Genomic DNA, 17,726 nt, shown 5'->3' with positions numbered 1-17,726 from the left:
TGAATGCGGTGGCTAAACGGGAGTATACCTATCTACTCGTCCAGATTTCGATATATAAATGACATTGCAAAACTCAATTGTTTTGCGTAGAACCATACGCTCTAAAATATTGACATACAATATTCTGCCTCCAAACCCCTTTTACTAACTCCTTATATTCTCTAAAATGGCTCCCAGCGTCGATTCACCTACCGGTTTCTACAAACCCGAAGAAGATGTCTTCGTAAGAACCCCATCCCAACCTCAATCCATTACTACACTATCCCCCATAGAACCCCATTGGCAACTTCTAACTTTAATCTCAGTGTAATGATGGCCGCGAAGACCAACTCCTCTCTTTCATCTCCAACCACCCCCAACTCCCTCAAATCCGCAACTCCCCGGAAGCCGTCCTCGCCGCCATCGACGAATTCGGCCGGACCAGGGATTTCCTAATGAACGTTGGCCCTCACAAAGGTAAAGTCATCACCGACATCATCGCTACCGATCAACCATCCACCATCCTCGAAATCGGAGGATACGTCGGCTACTCGGCCATCATGTTCGGCCACGCTCTCCGCAAGGTAGCCGCCGAAACAGGCCGCAACAGCAAAGAACCGAGGTTCCTCAGTCTGGAAATGAATCCCAAGTTCTCCGCCGTCTCGAGAGCACTGGTCTCTATCGCGGGGTTAGACGACGTCGTCGATATCTGGGAAGGCCCATGCCGCGCGTCTCTCCAGTCTCTCGCGAAGGGCAAGGCTAGTAATTCCGCCACGAAGTCCTGGGACATGTTGTTTCTCGATCACTCCAAGATCTCGTATCTAAATGATTTGAAGCTATGCGAGGAGTTGGGCCTCGTGGCGCCTGGAACTATGGTTATTGCGGACGATATGAAGAGGCCCGGAAACCCGCAGTATTCGGAGTATGTGCGGGCTTCACCGGTGGAAAAGACCGAGGCGTATTTGCCGTTTAAGGGTTGTCTTTCGGATGGGGGCATTTCGTTGGGCAATCCGTTTTTGGTGTATGAAACGGAGTTGGTGGAGGGGTTGGAACCGACAGGGCTTATGGTGTGTTTTTAGGCTTGTTTCATTTCTGACATTTAGGAGGCGGAAGTTGATTTTATGGCTAATGTTTGATATAGGATGCGGTTGAGGTGTCGAAGTGTGTGGATCTGGTGGAGGTGAACTAGAACAGTGGTCAGAGTGCTAGGGTACTGCAATTAGAGTATTAAATTTCAGTTGTATTAAATATTTCGTTTCGTATAACCTTATTTCTTTCATTAAAATTGTGACGGCTCTCAGTTATTACAATGAAATTCGACTTACAGCTCATCCCAACCAGGGCTGCTTTCGACCTATCATAGGTATCACTGAATTGTACAGGGGCCTTGCAAGAACTTGTCAGAAGCGACGTCTGCAAAAAGTCAATTAAGGTTTATCGTTAAACAGATCCCAATGTTAATCACGACATATCAACTTGGATTTTCAACGCCGAGTAATAAGTGTGTAAGGAGCACCGTATATCAAGATTGTACGTAGAAATCTAAATGTTTTATTAACTCAAGTACACGAAATGCTTCTTATCGATACTAATACTAAATAAACTCAAGCCCTCTTAAATAATACATATTGCCCTATTATTCCCTTGCAGGGGGTTGAAAAAGAAACTGTGGTTTGTATGGTTTGTACCTTTTGTGTGGTATATCCATACAAAATGTACCTAATTTTACGATTTATCGTTCAGTGGGAATTATCGTTGACTGGGGCGCACCAATGCCAGGTATGTGTTATTGGGCCCTTGACATGGTTACTGGGCTATGTGGTATTGGGAATTTCTCGTCACACTTGACTCTTCTTGCACGACACGTCCAGCATCCGGTGAAAGTCTTGCTGTGCTTGCGGGGCATCGAGCCGACCGATCAATACCTAATCTACCAATGAATCGGTCCACATTGGTTATCACGATGTATGTAAACTATAGGTATCTACAAAGTATGTACTCACGAATCATCATGCTATCGAATGCCATATCGTGATACGAAATTTACCCAGGAATTTCTTGACACGATGTAGAAAGGAACCGAGTCAAAGCCAACGCGCCCGCCTTCTAACCCCAACAGCACACTAGTATATCCATCAGTCTTTGCAGATCTGCAGTGGAGCCTACAAAGTCCCGGGGCCGTCTCGTTGGCGAACCGCTGCGTGAGGGGGAGAGGCTAAATGTGCCTGCACCAATTTTGAAGATTTTGTGTGGAATTACGAAAGGATTGCAGCTTAAGGTCAAGGAAGAAAAGGGCTTATGGAAAGCCGAGTTTGAGCCCGGAAATCCTTATGGTTAGGCGCTTTACATAGAAGATGATCGAGAGACTAACTATCTAAAGGGCTGTACTCTTAACCCTGTTATTTCTAATCGAAAGCAATTCACCGAAATCCCCTACTTATACTTCTTTAACCAGCTTCAAGAAGAAACCACTGTAATTATTTTGACCTGTTCGACCTGGATCTATGCTATTCCAGCATCCACACCCTTCGAGACTTGTGAGAATCTCGCTCGCCACTTTTTATGGCACCTTCCATATACCCCCTTCCACTCACCAGCTACCTAGGTATCTCTCGAGGCCAGTACCGGCGAAACGTAAGTTTCTCCAGTTTCCCCAGTTTTCACATAGTGCATCTCCACTCAATGTATCGACCACACCAGGACGTAACATCGTCCAAGGTCAGCCGGACCCTGCACACTCATCCTGCACCTAGTCATACGTTATCATTTCAACGAAGAGGGCACCAGGATTGCTTACTTCATAAAGCGGCTCGAGCTGCTTCAGTATATTTCCGCCCGCAGTATTTAGTGGGTAGATGATACACGGGGAGTCTAGATTCACCAGATAAAGCAGGTTAATAGGAAGGTATTTCCTATTTGGGCTCATATAGCTGCGCTCAGGAGGTCCTCGAGTTATTTGACGAGGTTTCCAGTAATCTATAGGGCACATCCTCGAAAGTACGCCTGTAATATTTGGCAAAACGAAATAATGATGGACCCTTGAGATCTAGCTCACAATAAGAGACATAGAAAAGAAAGCTGTAATCCGAGCTATAATAAGAATCCCTTAGTAGCTCATAGAAACAACATAAAAAGGATTGCCGCGATGAAAGAAAGGTACAAAATACCTGGATCTAAAGAATTATTCTACCAGCACCTTCCTACTCTATACCACCAGAGATCCGAAACGTCAGGAAGCCTATCATTCATACTTAAGAATTCATCGGCTCGCTCTCGATTACCATTCGCTTGTATGTACCAAGGAGAAAAACCCAATCTCACGTCTAGCATTGCCACAACTAAGCGGCTACTGGCCACCAGTGGGGGCTTTTTATATCCACTAAACTACATATGAATATTATTCACTCTCGAGTATTGACCTCTTTCCGAAGCCCTTTCCATGGCCCTTTGAAAACCCCGTTCTAAGCCTTTTTCTAAACCTCAAGGTGTTTCCAAACCTTTTAGTACCAGCTAGTACGGGGGGCCTATGAATGCTTCACATATACGCTCATGATGAGGTAACTCAACCTGATCACTTGATAGATCATTTTCACATTCTAAGCAGATTTTCCATATTTTAACTATCTGATTCTGCATAAACAATCTTCTCATAGGAAAGAAAATAATATTTTACAATGACTGAATCTCAAAGTGATGTGGAGGTCTTTCTGGAGGATCTGCCCCCTTCCACCAACAGATACACCTACGAAGGGAAAGAGCAACTCCATCGAATCCTAAAAATTGAATATGACCGCCTAGGCCCATCACCCCATTTCCAGTCTGATTCATCCAAGCCCACTCTCGAAATATCCGAATACTTCGTGATTTTCATTGATCCCCCCTCTTTCGACCAAGAGTTTTTGCTCCCAGACCCAATCCCTGGTCTTCGTCTATTCTACAACGCCGCCCTACATACCCTGATTCTCAGAATGTCAGCTCCCGGGCATTCTCAAGTTGCCGGTGAATTGCACGCCGCAGTCTTAATTGCTTTGCTACCCATGGGGCTGAAGCAAAAGATTCAAGTATATGGAGGAGTGAACGTTCCTGTCGGCAATGGAAACATCAAACAGCCAGATGGAGGCTGGGGCCCCATTCGGCACGCTCGTGGTGTCCCCATACGACCCGGGGTAGTTGTGGAGGTTGGGGTGTCCGAGTCTGAAACGAAATTGCGCAACGACGCAAGAATGTGGGTGGATCCTGCCAGAGGGGAGGCAGAGATGGCCATCACACTGGAAGTCAACCGGAGGAAGTCTCAGCTGAAATTTGATACCTGGGAATGGGACTCGGGTGTCCAACATCCCCATATCCACACAATCCTGCGTGATCGAAAGGTCTGGTGATAAGACCACTGTCTCCCACCACCCAATTACGATACCCTTCGAGTATATTTTCCAACGATCCCCGGATATTCCAAGAGAGACCGACATTCGACTTGAAAAGCAGGACCTGATCGACATGGCGACTTCGGTATGGGCTGCGCAAGACCTATGAATTCATGCAAAACCCAGCGGCTAGCCCAATAGCCAGTATTGCGACGAAGAAGGCAGCTATTCCACTGCTGGAAGTATTTCTGTACACGGTTAATTGTTGTTTTTATGGCTATGACACCACAATCTGAAAATACACCTTTAAAGGCTATCCAAAAGGAACAGCAGAGTGTGCTATTAAAAATCACGACCCGTATATCATCTTGGCGCAGACAAATCAGGTTATCGACATCCTACGTCGTTAAGGACAGAGACCGCATACATGACCGAGTACTTGTCTGAGAGTTATTTGAGAATATGGTAAAGATGAGCGGGCAAAACTGGAATGTATCATTGTAATTGGATCTTCCCGTTGAATCAAGATAACCCCCATCGGTATGATACTATCGTGCAACTGTCGCCTTTGCTGTCTGTCTCTTTCTCGAGGTGCCACTGCTGGTTCTAAGCCGGATACGCTGTTCTCTATCCAAACCACCGTGGTGGGAGTGGAAGAGGTGAAACGCACGCCACATCTGCTCAGAGGGATGGGAACAGTCGACTACACAGATTGTATCGACATTCTTTGAAACTGCATTGACAAGGGTGTCGTTCACCCTTCGTGTGCAGTGGTAGGATAGGCGAATAGTCACAAGGCGACTTTTTTTTATCGTATTTCGCAGTCACTCGCGAGGATTTCCAATTCTGGGGAGGCGTATGTGGTGCGGGAATTGTGGATTGGGACCTTATGACAATAACGAGCGATGTAAACTGGCTTGAGGCTGATATGGCAGGCAGCCACCATGGGATGCGGATATAGATTCAGTACCTGACGAAAAAAGAGAAGGATGATTCGGATGCGAAAACATCCACCAAAATGGGCACGAAAAGCGAACGGTCGACGGGGAAGCGCATTATGGAATATGCGTAATGTAAAGACACCCGTCTTGATTCTCCATGGTGAAAATGATGTTCGTGTGCCCTTGTCACAAGCTATTGTATTTCACTGGGCGTGTGTTCCTCCAAGAGTATATACATACACAGTGGAAATATTTCTGGTCGAACGAACCTCGAAGTATCACTTGGTTTTGAAACCCTTGTTCCCACCGAGTTCAATATCCCCAGATAGTGAGCGCTGTGATAAAACCACTCTATTAGAGGTAACTTTGTTTGAAGATAGGTTCACAGTGTGACTGAGAGTGGATGCGTCCAACGGATCACGTTGAACCAGCAACCTCTTCGCCTCAAAGTCCATCCACCATGAATCATCATGACCCCGCCGATGCGGAAGCAAATGCCAATCAGAAAGACTGTTCACCTCAGAGCTCAAGTCTAGCCAAGCATAGAGATCTTGGCGCGCAGTTGATCGCTGATTTTGTTTTACAGTCTCTGGAGAAATTCTCCTAGACCAACTTCCATCCTTCGTTCTGATAAATTCGAAGTGAGGAGGCCATTCCAACACAGTCGCTTTCAGCCCTTTTCCGGCCCAAAAGGAATATAGGGGCGGGCTGTCTCCCCCTCGCCCGCACCACCACTTATAGACCCTTGAATCGTCACAGCCGACTCCGTAACAAACGAGGACGGTCGACGTAACCATAACCACAACGACATATATTTGCGCTGCCAACTGAGCCATGCCGAGGGTGACAATATGCACCGAAAAGGCTGCCCATCCCATCCACTGTACGAGGCGATATAACCCCAGTGAAGATGGCGTAACATCAGTGACAAATATTGGCCGGAGAAGATGCTCTGGTATAAACATGGTCACGAGCCGGGAGTCAGGCATAGCAACTAGGATATTAACAACCTCCGGTCGCCATTCCCGCGAGACCTTTTGAGGCTGAACTGCATCACTATCTGTCTTTATTCTTTCTCTCCACTCATCCATGGCGCCCGCAAATGTTGTCCGCAGAGGCTTTGCCACTTCCACGGCTCTATCGATCGCGTTGCAGTTTGTCTGTAACAAGTACGATCGAACGCCGATCAAAACAGCAAGTGCCACAGCATTGGCAAACCCGTACCAGTCACCCGCGAGTACCGTCATCGCTATCAGGAGTCCATTAAATACCAATGAGATAATGCCAGCGACAATGAAACCGCACCGCTGATTTCGAGGCACTTGTTCGATTTCCCAATATACCAGACTGCGAGAGGTTTGGAAGTCTTGTACTTGCATCCACCTCGTAAACCAGGACGCGAGATTTCCGGTGACGATACCGCTGGAGACATTATGCAGCGTATATGCTGTCTGTTTTGATCGAAAACGATCGTTTGCGAAGATAAAACTTGCCAACAAGGGGATATATTCCAACCAATAACTTGGTGCCAGTCGACCTACTGAGGAATTCACCTCATCCGCACCGAGTAATGCGGATACATTCTTCGAGTCCGAGAACGCGATCTAGTAATCCAGTGTTTCAGCAAATTGCGCCAAGATCTATCGCGTAAATGTCAGAGTATAAGATCTCCATTTCCAAAGGTTGCAGTGGGCGATGTAGGAGCCGCCAAGAGTCGCGAGGGTCCTCTAAGCTTCTGGCTCCACTGCCCAAATGCATTCTAGGGCTGGGAGGTAACGATGTTTATAGATTGAAATGAGGTCTTAGACTATCTACAGGGTATTCAGATACTCGTACGTAATTTTTATACAATTTTTATATAGCAGTGACCCACTTCCGGGGGGCCCTCTTTTTATGAACTACGAAACCTTCTAGTCTCCTTAGCGCGAGTAGTTCGGTTTGCTGCCCGTACGAAATTACGACCCTTTCACTTTGGGTCACTTTGGGGTACTTCCCCCTACTGCACCCAAATTTCCCTTTTTTAATCTCTTCTCTTTAGACGTTGAATTTTGCCGCTGATATCAGTTCATATTGGCTATCAACCTTGGACTATCTAGTGGTATCGGCTTAACCACACCTGAGCTTCTCAACCCTAATATTCCCAAATCCTCACTATGTTCGATATTAAGAAGCAGGTCCTCGCTTTCAGCCTGGTGGCATCCCTGGGGATAGCTGAGACTACGGGCCTTGGGTTCGCAGAGGTTGACTTGGTCTTCCCGCGAAACGGCACCTTTGGACCGATGACACTCACCCCCATCGTTTTCGCAATTCAGAACTCCGCGGGGATTGATCGACTCTATCCCTATATTACTTACGGACTGTGGCCAGTGGATCTCCCGCCGGGAAATCAAACACTGGACAGCTTTCTGGTGCAACACCATCTGCCCAATACAACGGATACAACGGGCTCTATAGCATTCCTTGAAGGTAGCATCGCAAACACGCTGAACACCGAGAATGACTGGGAGTTTGTCTGGAGAATGGACTGGACTAACTGCTCGACGTCGGCGAACGAGACCACTTCGGACGGTGAGCCCAAGGTCAACTTGAACAACCCATGGGCTGGCCAATCCGTCCGCTTTAGTACGAAGAAAGGGGCAAACCAGCCTAATTTAACCGCTCTCACTGCCGATGACAAATGCGGTGATGCCTCCGCTCTTACATTCAACGTCGCAAAGACCCTAGAAGCCCAATCGGGTTACTATAAAGGCGAAAAATGCGCAGTGCTCGCGAGTCCCGCTCCTACGCCTACTCCTTGCAAGGTCAGTGTCGCACCGGCGGCCGCCTCAAGCATCTCGTCCACCCTCACCGCAGCACAGTGCGCTGTTCCTACCCCTGGTATCAGCTGCCCACCTAAAAAGGGCGCAGCTACTGTCAACAATGCGGCCTCTCAGCTGACATGGTGGGCTGCTGGTATGCTACTTGTTCGCGAGCTGTTGATTTAGCGGCGACGTTGCTCATCTTTTCTATGTATTTGAATAACCTCAGTGTATCAAATATCAATTGTCCAATGGGTACAGGCAGTTTCAATACCGTTATAGTTTCTAATCTAGGGAATGGGGCCATGACTGGGTCACATCTAGCCTAACTTGACTGTTTGTACCAATGAGTGTTCTTGACTGTTTCGGCAAGTCCACGCCGCACCCGGCCTTTGGTCTATGTACATAGTATGAAAAATGCCATTGTTCTAGCCTCAAGTATCGTGATACCGGCGTTCATCTTGAATCACAAGCAAATGGACGGAGTATTCCCAGTCAGCCTAATTTGACCTGGATGGTGGTCCTGTGGCTTGCCAAGAGTAATATCAAGCTTCAGTGGAATAGTAAACTGAGCTGATAACACGAGCCTCCGAGAACCCCCTCCCTCAAGCCACATAAACTAGTTAAAATGAGTTTTCGTGGGGTCATGAGGGAATTGTCGGTGCTTCGCCACTGTTTACCATCCGTGATCTGTGAACATGATGATTCCACTTGTCAAAAATCCCGAAGCTGTCGGCTTCCGTCCTCCCGACAAGCTTAGTCCTGCAGCTTTACGGAGTACTTCGGTTACAAATATGGCAATGTCTTGGCGTCACAAGTACGGAGTAGCGGCTTGCACAATTTACGGGAGGCTGAATCTTTTTCTCGGCGAGGCTTTTTTTTATCAGAGCCGCAAGTGTTATTCTGGACGGAGGGCTCCGTCCGGAGAACCCAGCGTCTGTTCGTAACCCATACCACTTTGTCTGAATATGCATCAATGGCCATCATGGCCTTTTGACCAATGTCGGTCCTCTTAACTCCATAAGGTCAGCATTATGGAACCAAGGGACCTTGGACCCTTCGACTGCCTCCGGCAAACTTTTACAGTTACGCGGACCCAACCAACAGTGCTAATTCCATAGGGCTAGATTTCATACTATGCACGGGTCAATCATCCGCAATCTCCAAGACATCGGGGGCCGAAAAGGGGGCGGAAGGTGGGTCGAACCCTGGGAATGACACCAAAAAAAGGTCCCAGGGACTATGTATATGATTGGAAGTCCCCGCTGTTTTTCTCCTAGCAACCAATGAGCATCACTAATATTAGCCCTACCCACCCCTCTCCCCGTTGTCGGGCCGGTTCACCAATCGGAAATCCCGACGGAAGTGTGGGTGGAGATCTGGTCAGGTAGTTTCGAACTTGAGTTCCAAGGTTAAGTATGCCAAGTTGGAGCCCAGTCGAGATATGCGATAGGCTGATGCTCAGGCTGATGCCTACTGTAGGCCGAAATTTGAGCTTGGGCGGACTTGGGCTCTTGGTGCAGGGTTTGTGAGGGAAGCGCATCTTTAGTGCCTTGGCATGCCTCCAACGTTACAATCTGTAAGCGACGTACCTAGACCTCTGCATAGCCCACAAATGGGCCTAGACCCCCAGCCCATAGCCCAACCCGCAGTGGGCTATGGGCTCAATCTTCAGAGCCCAACCCAACCCACAGCCCAGCGATGGTTGGGCTGTGGGCCCCCATCAAAGCCCATATCTATGCACAAATACAGTCTTGGCATGTATAATGTAGCTGATTAATGACTGTATTTTACACCTGTTCCAGCCTGTATATTTAGTATTATTATATTATCACTATAACAAGTAGGAATTGAGTGGATATTATACTAAATTCGACATCATGATGCCAGATTTCATACAAATTACACAAAAAAGCTTCAATTTGACTAGGAATTTATACTATTATAGCGCCTGGGAAGATTACTGAGTATCAACATGAAGATATATATATTTTATATAGACTGAAACAGGTGCATCTTTCTGTTGAAGTATAAATTCAAGTAACAAATTCATATTTTATAGGCTTATATGATTGAATTTTATACCAACAGATAGCCCATCTCTCCTTCTTTATTTCTGCTTCTATAGATAAGTGATATTACATCTAATCTCGATGTAATGGAGGTTTCAAAATATATTATGAGCTATTGGGTGAAATATTTTGAATGATAATATTGATAAATGGACCGGGAAATGGGCTGGGAATGGGCTATCTATGGGCTTTGGATGGGCTGGACCCACTTAATATGCATGATGTAGCTAATAATATACGAGTATTATAATCATCTGTTTTAATTCAGACTAGCACTGTGATGAATTCTCTGTTTGTTGTATCAATTTGCTGTTTCCTATTATTAAGAAGGTGGCCTTTTGTAATGTATGACCTTGAACCTATCCCCCTGAAACCCTATACCCTTCCTACTATACATTTTATACTACACAATCTTGAATTTATTATTAAATCGTCAACTGATCATATCGTAAAGCCAGCAAACCGAGATTAGATCATCTCAGTTCGACCTATTCGAACCTGACCTCGATACTATATTATTCACTGCTTCCCAGCAGGCATTCAGTAACTACGGTGGTTTATCGTTTCTTTAGCCATCTGTTCCTTCGTCAATCGCTCTAGAAGCAGACTTTAAGTGCTTTCAACAAGTCGGTCCTAGTAAAAGACGGGATTTCTTTCTCTTCGACGCGATGAATCATAGTAATTGGGTCGATTGGTGGTTACAGACCGACTATGGATCTAACAATAAGACGCTTCCATAGGACTCCTAGTATGGTTCCGCTTCGGAGACCTGGAAACAGTTTAAATAAGTAGCGCATTCGGTTTCGGGGAGCCTAAAGGTGATGTGTAAGCGTTGCGGTCTTATCCTTAAGCATCTATATAGTATTAAGCAAGAAACTAGTGCCAATACTAATGGTGCTAGTAGAAAGGTTAGCCGTTATGGCACAACGACTATTACTCGTTATCTAGAAACTAAAGGGTGCCGAAATACTGCAATGATATAGAAGCAAAAGGGTATAATAAGGGGATTTGTTCAATTAGTATATAAATGCCTATCCTTTAATATTACTTACTAATAAGGGTTAATTAGGGTTATACAGCCGAAGCACCTTTCTTGTAAGAGGCCTGGAACGATCAACTCCTGCAGTTTATTACTATAAACCGACTCCCGTTCCGACTTATCGAAAGCCCATCCTTCCGCCGCTTAATTGTATAATCACAGTTAGCCCTAGGCCTATTAACCATACCCTACGCTACTACAGTTCAACGTCGGCTGTCTCTTAGTGTCAAAGAACGGCAACAGAATATACTTGGGCTACTACCAAAGCACGCGAGGATCTCAGTTGCATTAGATTGTTAGACTTCTCCATTTGGGCAGGCATTTATGGCTATCACTGGCTATTTTATCGATGCTGACTGGGTCTATCGTGAGGTGCTACTTGGTTTCAAACCCCTCTATAGAATATATTCCGGTGTGAACCTAAGTGCTATCCTCCTAGAAACGGTCACTGAGTATAAAATTCGGGACCGGATCTTTGGATTGACTACCGATAATGCGTCGAATAATAAGGCTCTGGTTAATACCCTACAGCAATCTTTGCTATAACAATCTTCAATTAATACTAAGAACACTAACATTATCCGTATCCCCTATCTTACATATATGATCCAATTGAGTTTGAACTAGCTACTTAACCGTCTAAAAGTAGTCCCTTAGAATGAGACTACGGAGACCAAATGGACTGAGCAACAAGGTACCCTCGTGAGAGCGAATACAAAAAAAAGGGATATCTCGCATACTTTGAAAAGAATACGAGCACTTACTGTTTATATCCGCGCTAGTCCTCAGCGCCGGGATTCATTTATTACACTTTAACCTAAAGGGCAAGGGCTTATACTTATCCAGGATATAAAGACTCGGTGGAATTCAACATTCCTTATACTCCGGCGAGCTAAGAGACTCCGTATCTTTATTATACAGTTTTGTGATCAGTTCAACGAGAAAGATTTCGCCCTTGATAATGATCAATGGCGCTAGATTGACTATCTTCTTTATATTATAAAGCCATTCTTTGATTATACACTTGCCCTCTTAAAGATATAAGATATAACATCATATCTTGTCTTTCAGATCTATAATCTACTATTCGAGTATATTAAACGATCAAAGAGACAATTGGAACGAAAGCGTGTTATATGGAAACAGCAGATGCTTACCTCTCTCGATACTAGTTAGTCAAAGCTACGCGATTACTATAAAGAGACTGATTAAATGCGAGGGCATATCTATGCAGTTTGCACAATGCTATCGCTAGATAGTAGATTTCAATTCTTTCTTTCTAATGACTGGTCCGACTTAAAAGAACTACGGGATCAGTATCGAGCAGCATTCCAAGATGCACTTGTTCCGATCCAGTAACGTCTTGCTAGTACTCAGGGTCTACAAGAGTCTTCTACATCGACAACAAGATCAGTTCTTCACAATCTTGTTCGAAGCCAGAAATCTAACACCAAGTCAAAGCCAGTTGTTGATAAAATGACGCAGTATCTTGACGGTAGTATGTTCAATCCCAATCCTTCTGATCAAATAATTTACTAGATACTAATTTTAATATAGATGTAACTGATTCCGAGCCACTCGCATTCTGGAGAGAGAATGAATCCCGTTTTCCGGCCGTCGCTACACTTACAAGGGATGTTCTCGCAATCCCAGCAACAGGTGCTGGAGTAGAGCGTCTGTTTAATACTGCACGCGACGTCTGTCATTATCGCCGCGGCTCCTTAAAGCCGCATACCATCGAAGAGCTGATGCTCTATCTCTGTGCATCAAGGTTTGACCTTGAGGTACATGAATCGGAGGAATTTAGAAAGTTTTTTACTACTAATGAGACCGATGTATTAGTAGAAGAGAAGGATGAGACGCCAGATGATGTCGATATTGATGAGATTAGTGATACTGAAGAGCAGGATGATATATCTGGGGATTTGATAGATGTTGATAGCGACAGTCTTGACGGAGATGATGATGATGCTGCTGCTACTGCTGCACCGCAATTACCGAGTATTCATACTCAGCAGCGTACATCAGGGAGGAAGAGGTTGCGAGTTGAGGATGATATGTATGAGCGTTATTAGTATGTATATCATGATCAGGATGTAAATATACTATTCAATCACCTAGCATCTTACTTGATATCTTATCAATCAGTCCCATAACTTAATTTATAAGCTTATAAGATGGTTCATGTACAGCTTAAATGGTAATTTGAATACCTAAAATAACCAGGGAAAAATGCATTACTTATGCAGCTGCGATAAATTGGAATGTTTGCATTGTTTGGGGCCCATTATGGGCCGAAATAACCCTGGTGGGCTTTCACCTTGGGCCCATAGCCCACCAATGGGCCCGAAGGCAGGGCCCAAAGCCCAGCCCATTTGTGGGTTGGGTTGGGTTGGGCTATGGGCTTTGTGGGCTATGCAGAGGTCTAGACGTACCAGTATATTGTATACGAGTGTATCCGGTCTTTCCGTTCCTCTATACTTCCTATTTGGGAAATTCGGATGGAGTAGAGTCAATTTCGCAGGATTGAACGCTTAATGCGGAATGTAATTCACTTTAATTTGCGTCGCCGTGGTCGATTCAACTGAGACAGCACTATTCGTAAGCTCAGTCACTATGGTGCCGGTGAATTTGGGTGTGGGTCAACGAGGCTTCCAAAGATTATGGAGGGATAGTAGTCAACCATGCCATTGGAGGCCAATTGTGTCGAAAGACCTTCCTTGAGATGCGTATAAAAGGCTCCAAGTTATCCGAAATTTTAGTCCAAGGTGACTCGGATCGAATTTGTTCCTGGAAATCATAACTCACGGCCGATTAGCCATCTACATCGTCAGTATGTACGGAAAGTCCGCTCTTGCCTTGGCCCTCCTACCGGAGTTGCTTGCTGCACGCTCCATTGGAAATACATCTACTAGAAAGTCAGTGGTGGTACCGCGCCTGGACTCTCCAAGAGATCCTCCTTCCACCAAGAGCAATTACTGTGATCGGGCGTTACTCCATAAACTGGGAGCGCTTACGCGTCGGAGCGAACCACGGTCTAAATTTGGGACTATGGGCACCCATCGCAATGGCATTATGCGCGATCCTATCCTCACGCCCTTTATGTCTCTGTAAAAGCTGGGGCTGCAACGACAAAGACAAGAACCAAAAGAGCCTCCAGCGAAAGTTTTACTAAAGCTGATCTTTCAATGCCGCTTCCGCGAGGCATCTATCCCACACGACAAGGTCTATTCCTTGCTTGATCTTGTTGCCAGCAATGGCTCAAACCCACCCGTGGCACCAAGCCCGGCGCATCCGCCCCTCGGAATCAAGCCCGACTATTCCTCACATGTGGATACAGCCTATACTCATGTCGCACGGCAGATGATCCTAGTATCTAACACACTCGATGTACTCGGCGGCTGTGGAGGTAGCTCACCAACTCCGGCCTTAGACCCTACCGTCACCTTGCCGTCCTGGGTACCTGACTGGAGAATAGCGCAGCATGCCAGCCCGCTGGTATATGATGCGCTTGACCAACAGCGCACTACGCATGCTACAGCGTATCGCAACACCTTGGTGCAATTTATAGATACTGGTGGCTCGACGTTGGTCCTACACGGGCACGAGATAGCAAGCCTCACAGCACTGGCACTGCCGCTGGCGCATCCAATCATGGATTCAATAAGTATGACAAGCGACCTAGAAACGTCGGTGGATGGGATAGACGGGACTGTGTCATTGCTGAGATTCCTAGGGGGGCTTCTGGGTAGACCTGGCTTTGCACCTCCATTTCGACCCGCCAAGACGCCAAGGAGGTGCCAAAATCCAGACCTTCAACCCGCCAAGAAAATTATATATGTATAAACCACCCCGAAAAGAAAATATTCTGCTTATAAGTCATGATTTATGCATATTTATGTAAAATTGAGGTTCCTTGGCGGTGCCCTTGGAGGTGCAGGTTCTGGAGCTTCGCACCGCGGGGAGGTTCAAAGCCAGGTCTACTTCTGGGACAGGCGTGTAAGTCGCTTGGCAATATATACGAAGCAATTATGTCTGCTGTGCCGCTCCTCACGACATTTGCTAAGTGGGAGTCGTTTGCAACGGAAGTGGCGCCAACGAACCCCGGCCCTGGCGTTGCTGGATCCGGGTCTAGGCCCGAACCCTCACCGTCCAACCCAACTACTGAGCTTGCTCATGAGATCAGCGAGCTAGGCAGCCCGGCCACCCCGGACGAGGAGCCTGAATATCAGCTGGCCGTGTATTGGCAGACGCTATGCACCGGCACATATGATGCAGCGGCCAATGCATCGGGGAGAGGCCGCAAGATCGCGTCGCAGAAGTTGTTTTACAGCTGGCGGGCGTCACTCAAGCCGCTCTATCAGCTGCACCGGTGGTATGCGGACCGGATGCTGCGGCCGCTCGGATTCGTGAGATATGTTGTCAATACATATCGTATGTTTAGCGAGTTCACGCTCTTCCTGGAGGGTAGCTACGGACGGCGCTTGGGCCGGGCCGCCAACGGGTACTTGTGTCTGGTGCCGGCCGCTGCGGAGGCGGGTGATAAAGTGATACTTGCGAGAGGAGAGAGAGTGCCCCTCGTGGTGAGAGAGGACGGAGGAACTGGATATTGGCGATTAGTGGGCGAGGCGTACGTGCATGGGATTATGGATGGTGAAACATGGGAGGAGGATAAGTGCAAGGAGTTCCAGGTTAGATGACCCTGGAAAACTTCATTGGACAATGTAGTGCGGAGTGACTCCTCTTAGTCAACTGTCATACAGCGACGACATTTAAAATTTACTAGGAGCTCTTTTAAACACTTCGCGAGCTTTGATATGTATGTCGAATTAAAATACTGTCGAAGAAGCTGTTAGCTGTGCTTCCATATGGGGGAGCCCTACAAGATTATATGCCGCTATCAATCTACAGACACGTGGATTACGGAGGCCGTTGCCATCCCCGGACCCCACGTCATGCGGCTCATGGCGCCAAACAACCAGAGTCAAGCTTTGCCAAGCCTCAAACGGAGGTAAACACATTGTCAGTAGTGTCTTGTGCCTCCCTCCTCTGTGGCCCCTTTGCGTTGAAGTCAAGAGCGTGAAGCCCAAGATAGACCGAGCAACGTCAGATACTTCTGCCACAAAATCCGAATAAACAGAAATTTGTCTCCGGTTGAGAGTGAGATTCTGGGAGTATATGATTCCTCTCGGCCGTCTTGGCAGGACCCGTCCACGGGTGGACCGGCCGAGAAGTTCTCTTTGTGATGACAAATTTCAGTTCCCGTCCACTTGGACATCCTTTCTCGGCCGGCCTTAACTACCCAGTTAGGCTTGGATCATTCTGCAGTTTTCTTTTCGTGCCCTAGATTCTAGGTATATAGTATCATGATGTAGAAATTATCTAAAAGCATCTAAACATTTCATCATGGGCCAACCAGCAATTCCCCCTACCCCTACCTCCGCCAGTGTGGCCGGTAAAACCGCCATTATCACCGGCGGCAACACGGGAATCGGCTACGAAGTCGCCCGCCAGCTTCTCGTCCTCAAGGTATCACGTATCATCATCGCTGTCCGATCAACCAACAAAGGTCAGGAAGCCGTCGCCTCACTGCGTGCCCTCCCGGAGGTGAAAAAGGCCAACCCCATCGCCACGATCGAATTCTTCCATCTCGATCTCGACGATTCTCAATCCGGCGTGGAGTTCGCAAAAAGAGTCCGCGCCGAGGTTCCTGAACTGCATCTTCTCATCTGCAACGGTGGCATCAACCTGATGAGCTATGAAACTAGCAAGAGTGGCCATGAACGTGTCATGCAGGTCAACTGCTACACTCATTTCCTGGTTACATTGGAACTCCTCCCTCTTCTTCGCGCGACGGCAGTGAAATGTGGCGAACCATCGCGTCTCACGTTCGTCGGGTCAAATAACCAAAACTTCAACATGCTGGCGAAAAATGCTCTAAAGGATTCCGAGACCGTCATCGAACACTATGATAACAAACAGACGTACAGCGGATTGCAGCGGTACGCGGAAAGTAAATTCGTCGTGCATGCGTTCGTGCAGCGACTGGCGAGTATCGTGCCATCTTCAGAGCTTATTGTCAACGATCCCTGTCCTGGGTTGGTGGCCACCAAATTCGACAGTGGACTGCCGTTCTGGTTGAAGCCGTTCATGTACGTGTTGAGGAAGTTGATGGCGAGAACGGTCGATGAGGGTGCAAGGACGATTATCTATGCGGCTGTTGTTGCCGGGCAGCAGACCCATGGGAAGTTTTTACAGAGTAATAAGGTGGATCCGTAAGTGCTTCCTCGCCTCTGCCTTGCACTGAATACCCGAGAAGGCTAATGATTACTCTAGCGGCGCACCCATCTTCCAGGAGAAAGCCGGACAGACCTTTGTCGAGAGATTGTGGAAGGACACTATCACGGAGGCTAGCAAGTATGACGCTGAGTTGCAGAGCTTCGCTTGATTTGGAGTTGGGGTATCTGATACCTTGGACATGCTTGGTTCCCAACGGTTTCTATTTTGTTATTCTTTTCCGTTTTCTATCAGTTACC

At 46.9% G+C, this 17,726-nt stretch overlaps 8 protein-coding genes across 8 annotated transcripts; 7 read left to right on the top strand and 1 right to left on the bottom strand.

Annotated features, from left to right (window-relative positions):
• Positions 1-166: 166 nt before the first annotated feature.
• Positions 167-1,168, top strand: N7455_006463 (O-methyltransferase; the record flags this gene model as incomplete). Its single annotated transcript, XM_040956976.2, has 3 exons — positions 167-223; positions 306-1,046; positions 1,121-1,168. 3 exons carry the CDS (start codon positions 167-169, stop codon positions 1,166-1,168), a joined length of 846 nt encoding a protein of 281 aa, XP_040812550.2.
• A 747-nt stretch (positions 1,169-1,915) lies between these two features.
• On the top strand, positions 1,916-2,317 carry N7455_006462 (uncharacterized protein; the record flags this gene model as incomplete). Its single annotated transcript, XM_065605364.1, has 2 exons — positions 1,916-1,944; positions 2,128-2,317. 2 exons carry the CDS (start codon positions 1,916-1,918, stop codon positions 2,315-2,317), a joined length of 219 nt encoding a protein of 72 aa, XP_065461218.1.
• A 1,336-nt stretch (positions 2,318-3,653) lies between these two features.
• On the top strand, positions 3,654-4,358 carry N7455_006461 (uncharacterized protein; the record flags this gene model as incomplete). Its single annotated transcript, XM_040956889.2, has 1 exon — positions 3,654-4,358. One exon carries the CDS (start codon positions 3,654-3,656, stop codon positions 4,356-4,358), a length of 705 nt encoding a protein of 234 aa, XP_040812602.2.
• Positions 4,359-5,559: 1,201 nt separating this feature from the next.
• On the bottom strand, positions 5,560-6,528 carry N7455_006460 (Aldo/keto reductase; the record flags this gene model as incomplete). The annotated part of the gene is made up of 1 exon (XM_040956904.2): positions 5,560-6,528. One exon carries the CDS (start codon positions 6,526-6,528, stop codon positions 5,560-5,562), a length of 969 nt encoding a protein of 322 aa, XP_040812673.2.
• Positions 6,529-7,434: 906 nt separating this feature from the next.
• Positions 7,435-8,265, top strand: N7455_006459 (uncharacterized protein; the record flags this gene model as incomplete). The annotated part of the gene is made up of 1 exon (XM_040956891.2): positions 7,435-8,265. One exon carries the CDS (start codon positions 7,435-7,437, stop codon positions 8,263-8,265), a length of 831 nt encoding a protein of 276 aa, XP_040812546.2.
• Positions 8,266-14,025: 5,760 nt separating this feature from the next.
• N7455_006458 (Heterokaryon incompatibility) lies at positions 14,026-14,942 on the top strand (the record flags this gene model as incomplete). Its single annotated transcript, XM_065605363.1, has 3 exons — positions 14,026-14,300; positions 14,328-14,732; positions 14,762-14,942. 3 exons carry the CDS (start codon positions 14,026-14,028, stop codon positions 14,940-14,942), a joined length of 861 nt encoding a protein of 286 aa, XP_065461217.1.
• Positions 14,943-15,221: 279 nt separating this feature from the next.
• On the top strand, positions 15,222-15,890 carry N7455_006457 (uncharacterized protein; the record flags this gene model as incomplete). Its single annotated transcript, XM_040956953.2, has 1 exon — positions 15,222-15,890. One exon carries the CDS (start codon positions 15,222-15,224, stop codon positions 15,888-15,890), a length of 669 nt encoding a protein of 222 aa, XP_040812624.2.
• Positions 15,891-16,596: 706 nt separating this feature from the next.
• N7455_006456 (uncharacterized protein) lies at positions 16,597-17,638 on the top strand (the record flags this gene model as incomplete). Its single annotated transcript, XM_040957013.2, has 2 exons — positions 16,597-17,465; positions 17,527-17,638. The coding sequence occupies 2 exons, from the start codon at positions 16,597-16,599 to the stop codon at positions 17,636-17,638; spliced, it is 981 nt and encodes a 326-aa protein (XP_040812646.2).
• Between the last annotated feature and the right edge of the window lie 88 nt (positions 17,639-17,726).

This window comes from Penicillium solitum (assembly GCF_028829755.1).
Source record: "Penicillium solitum strain IBT 25940 chromosome Unknown utg000004l_segment0_segment0, whole genome shotgun sequence".
NCBI lineage: Eukaryota > Fungi > Ascomycota > Eurotiomycetes > Eurotiales > Aspergillaceae > Penicillium > Penicillium solitum.
This window is presented reverse-complemented; position numbering and strand designations above follow the sequence as displayed.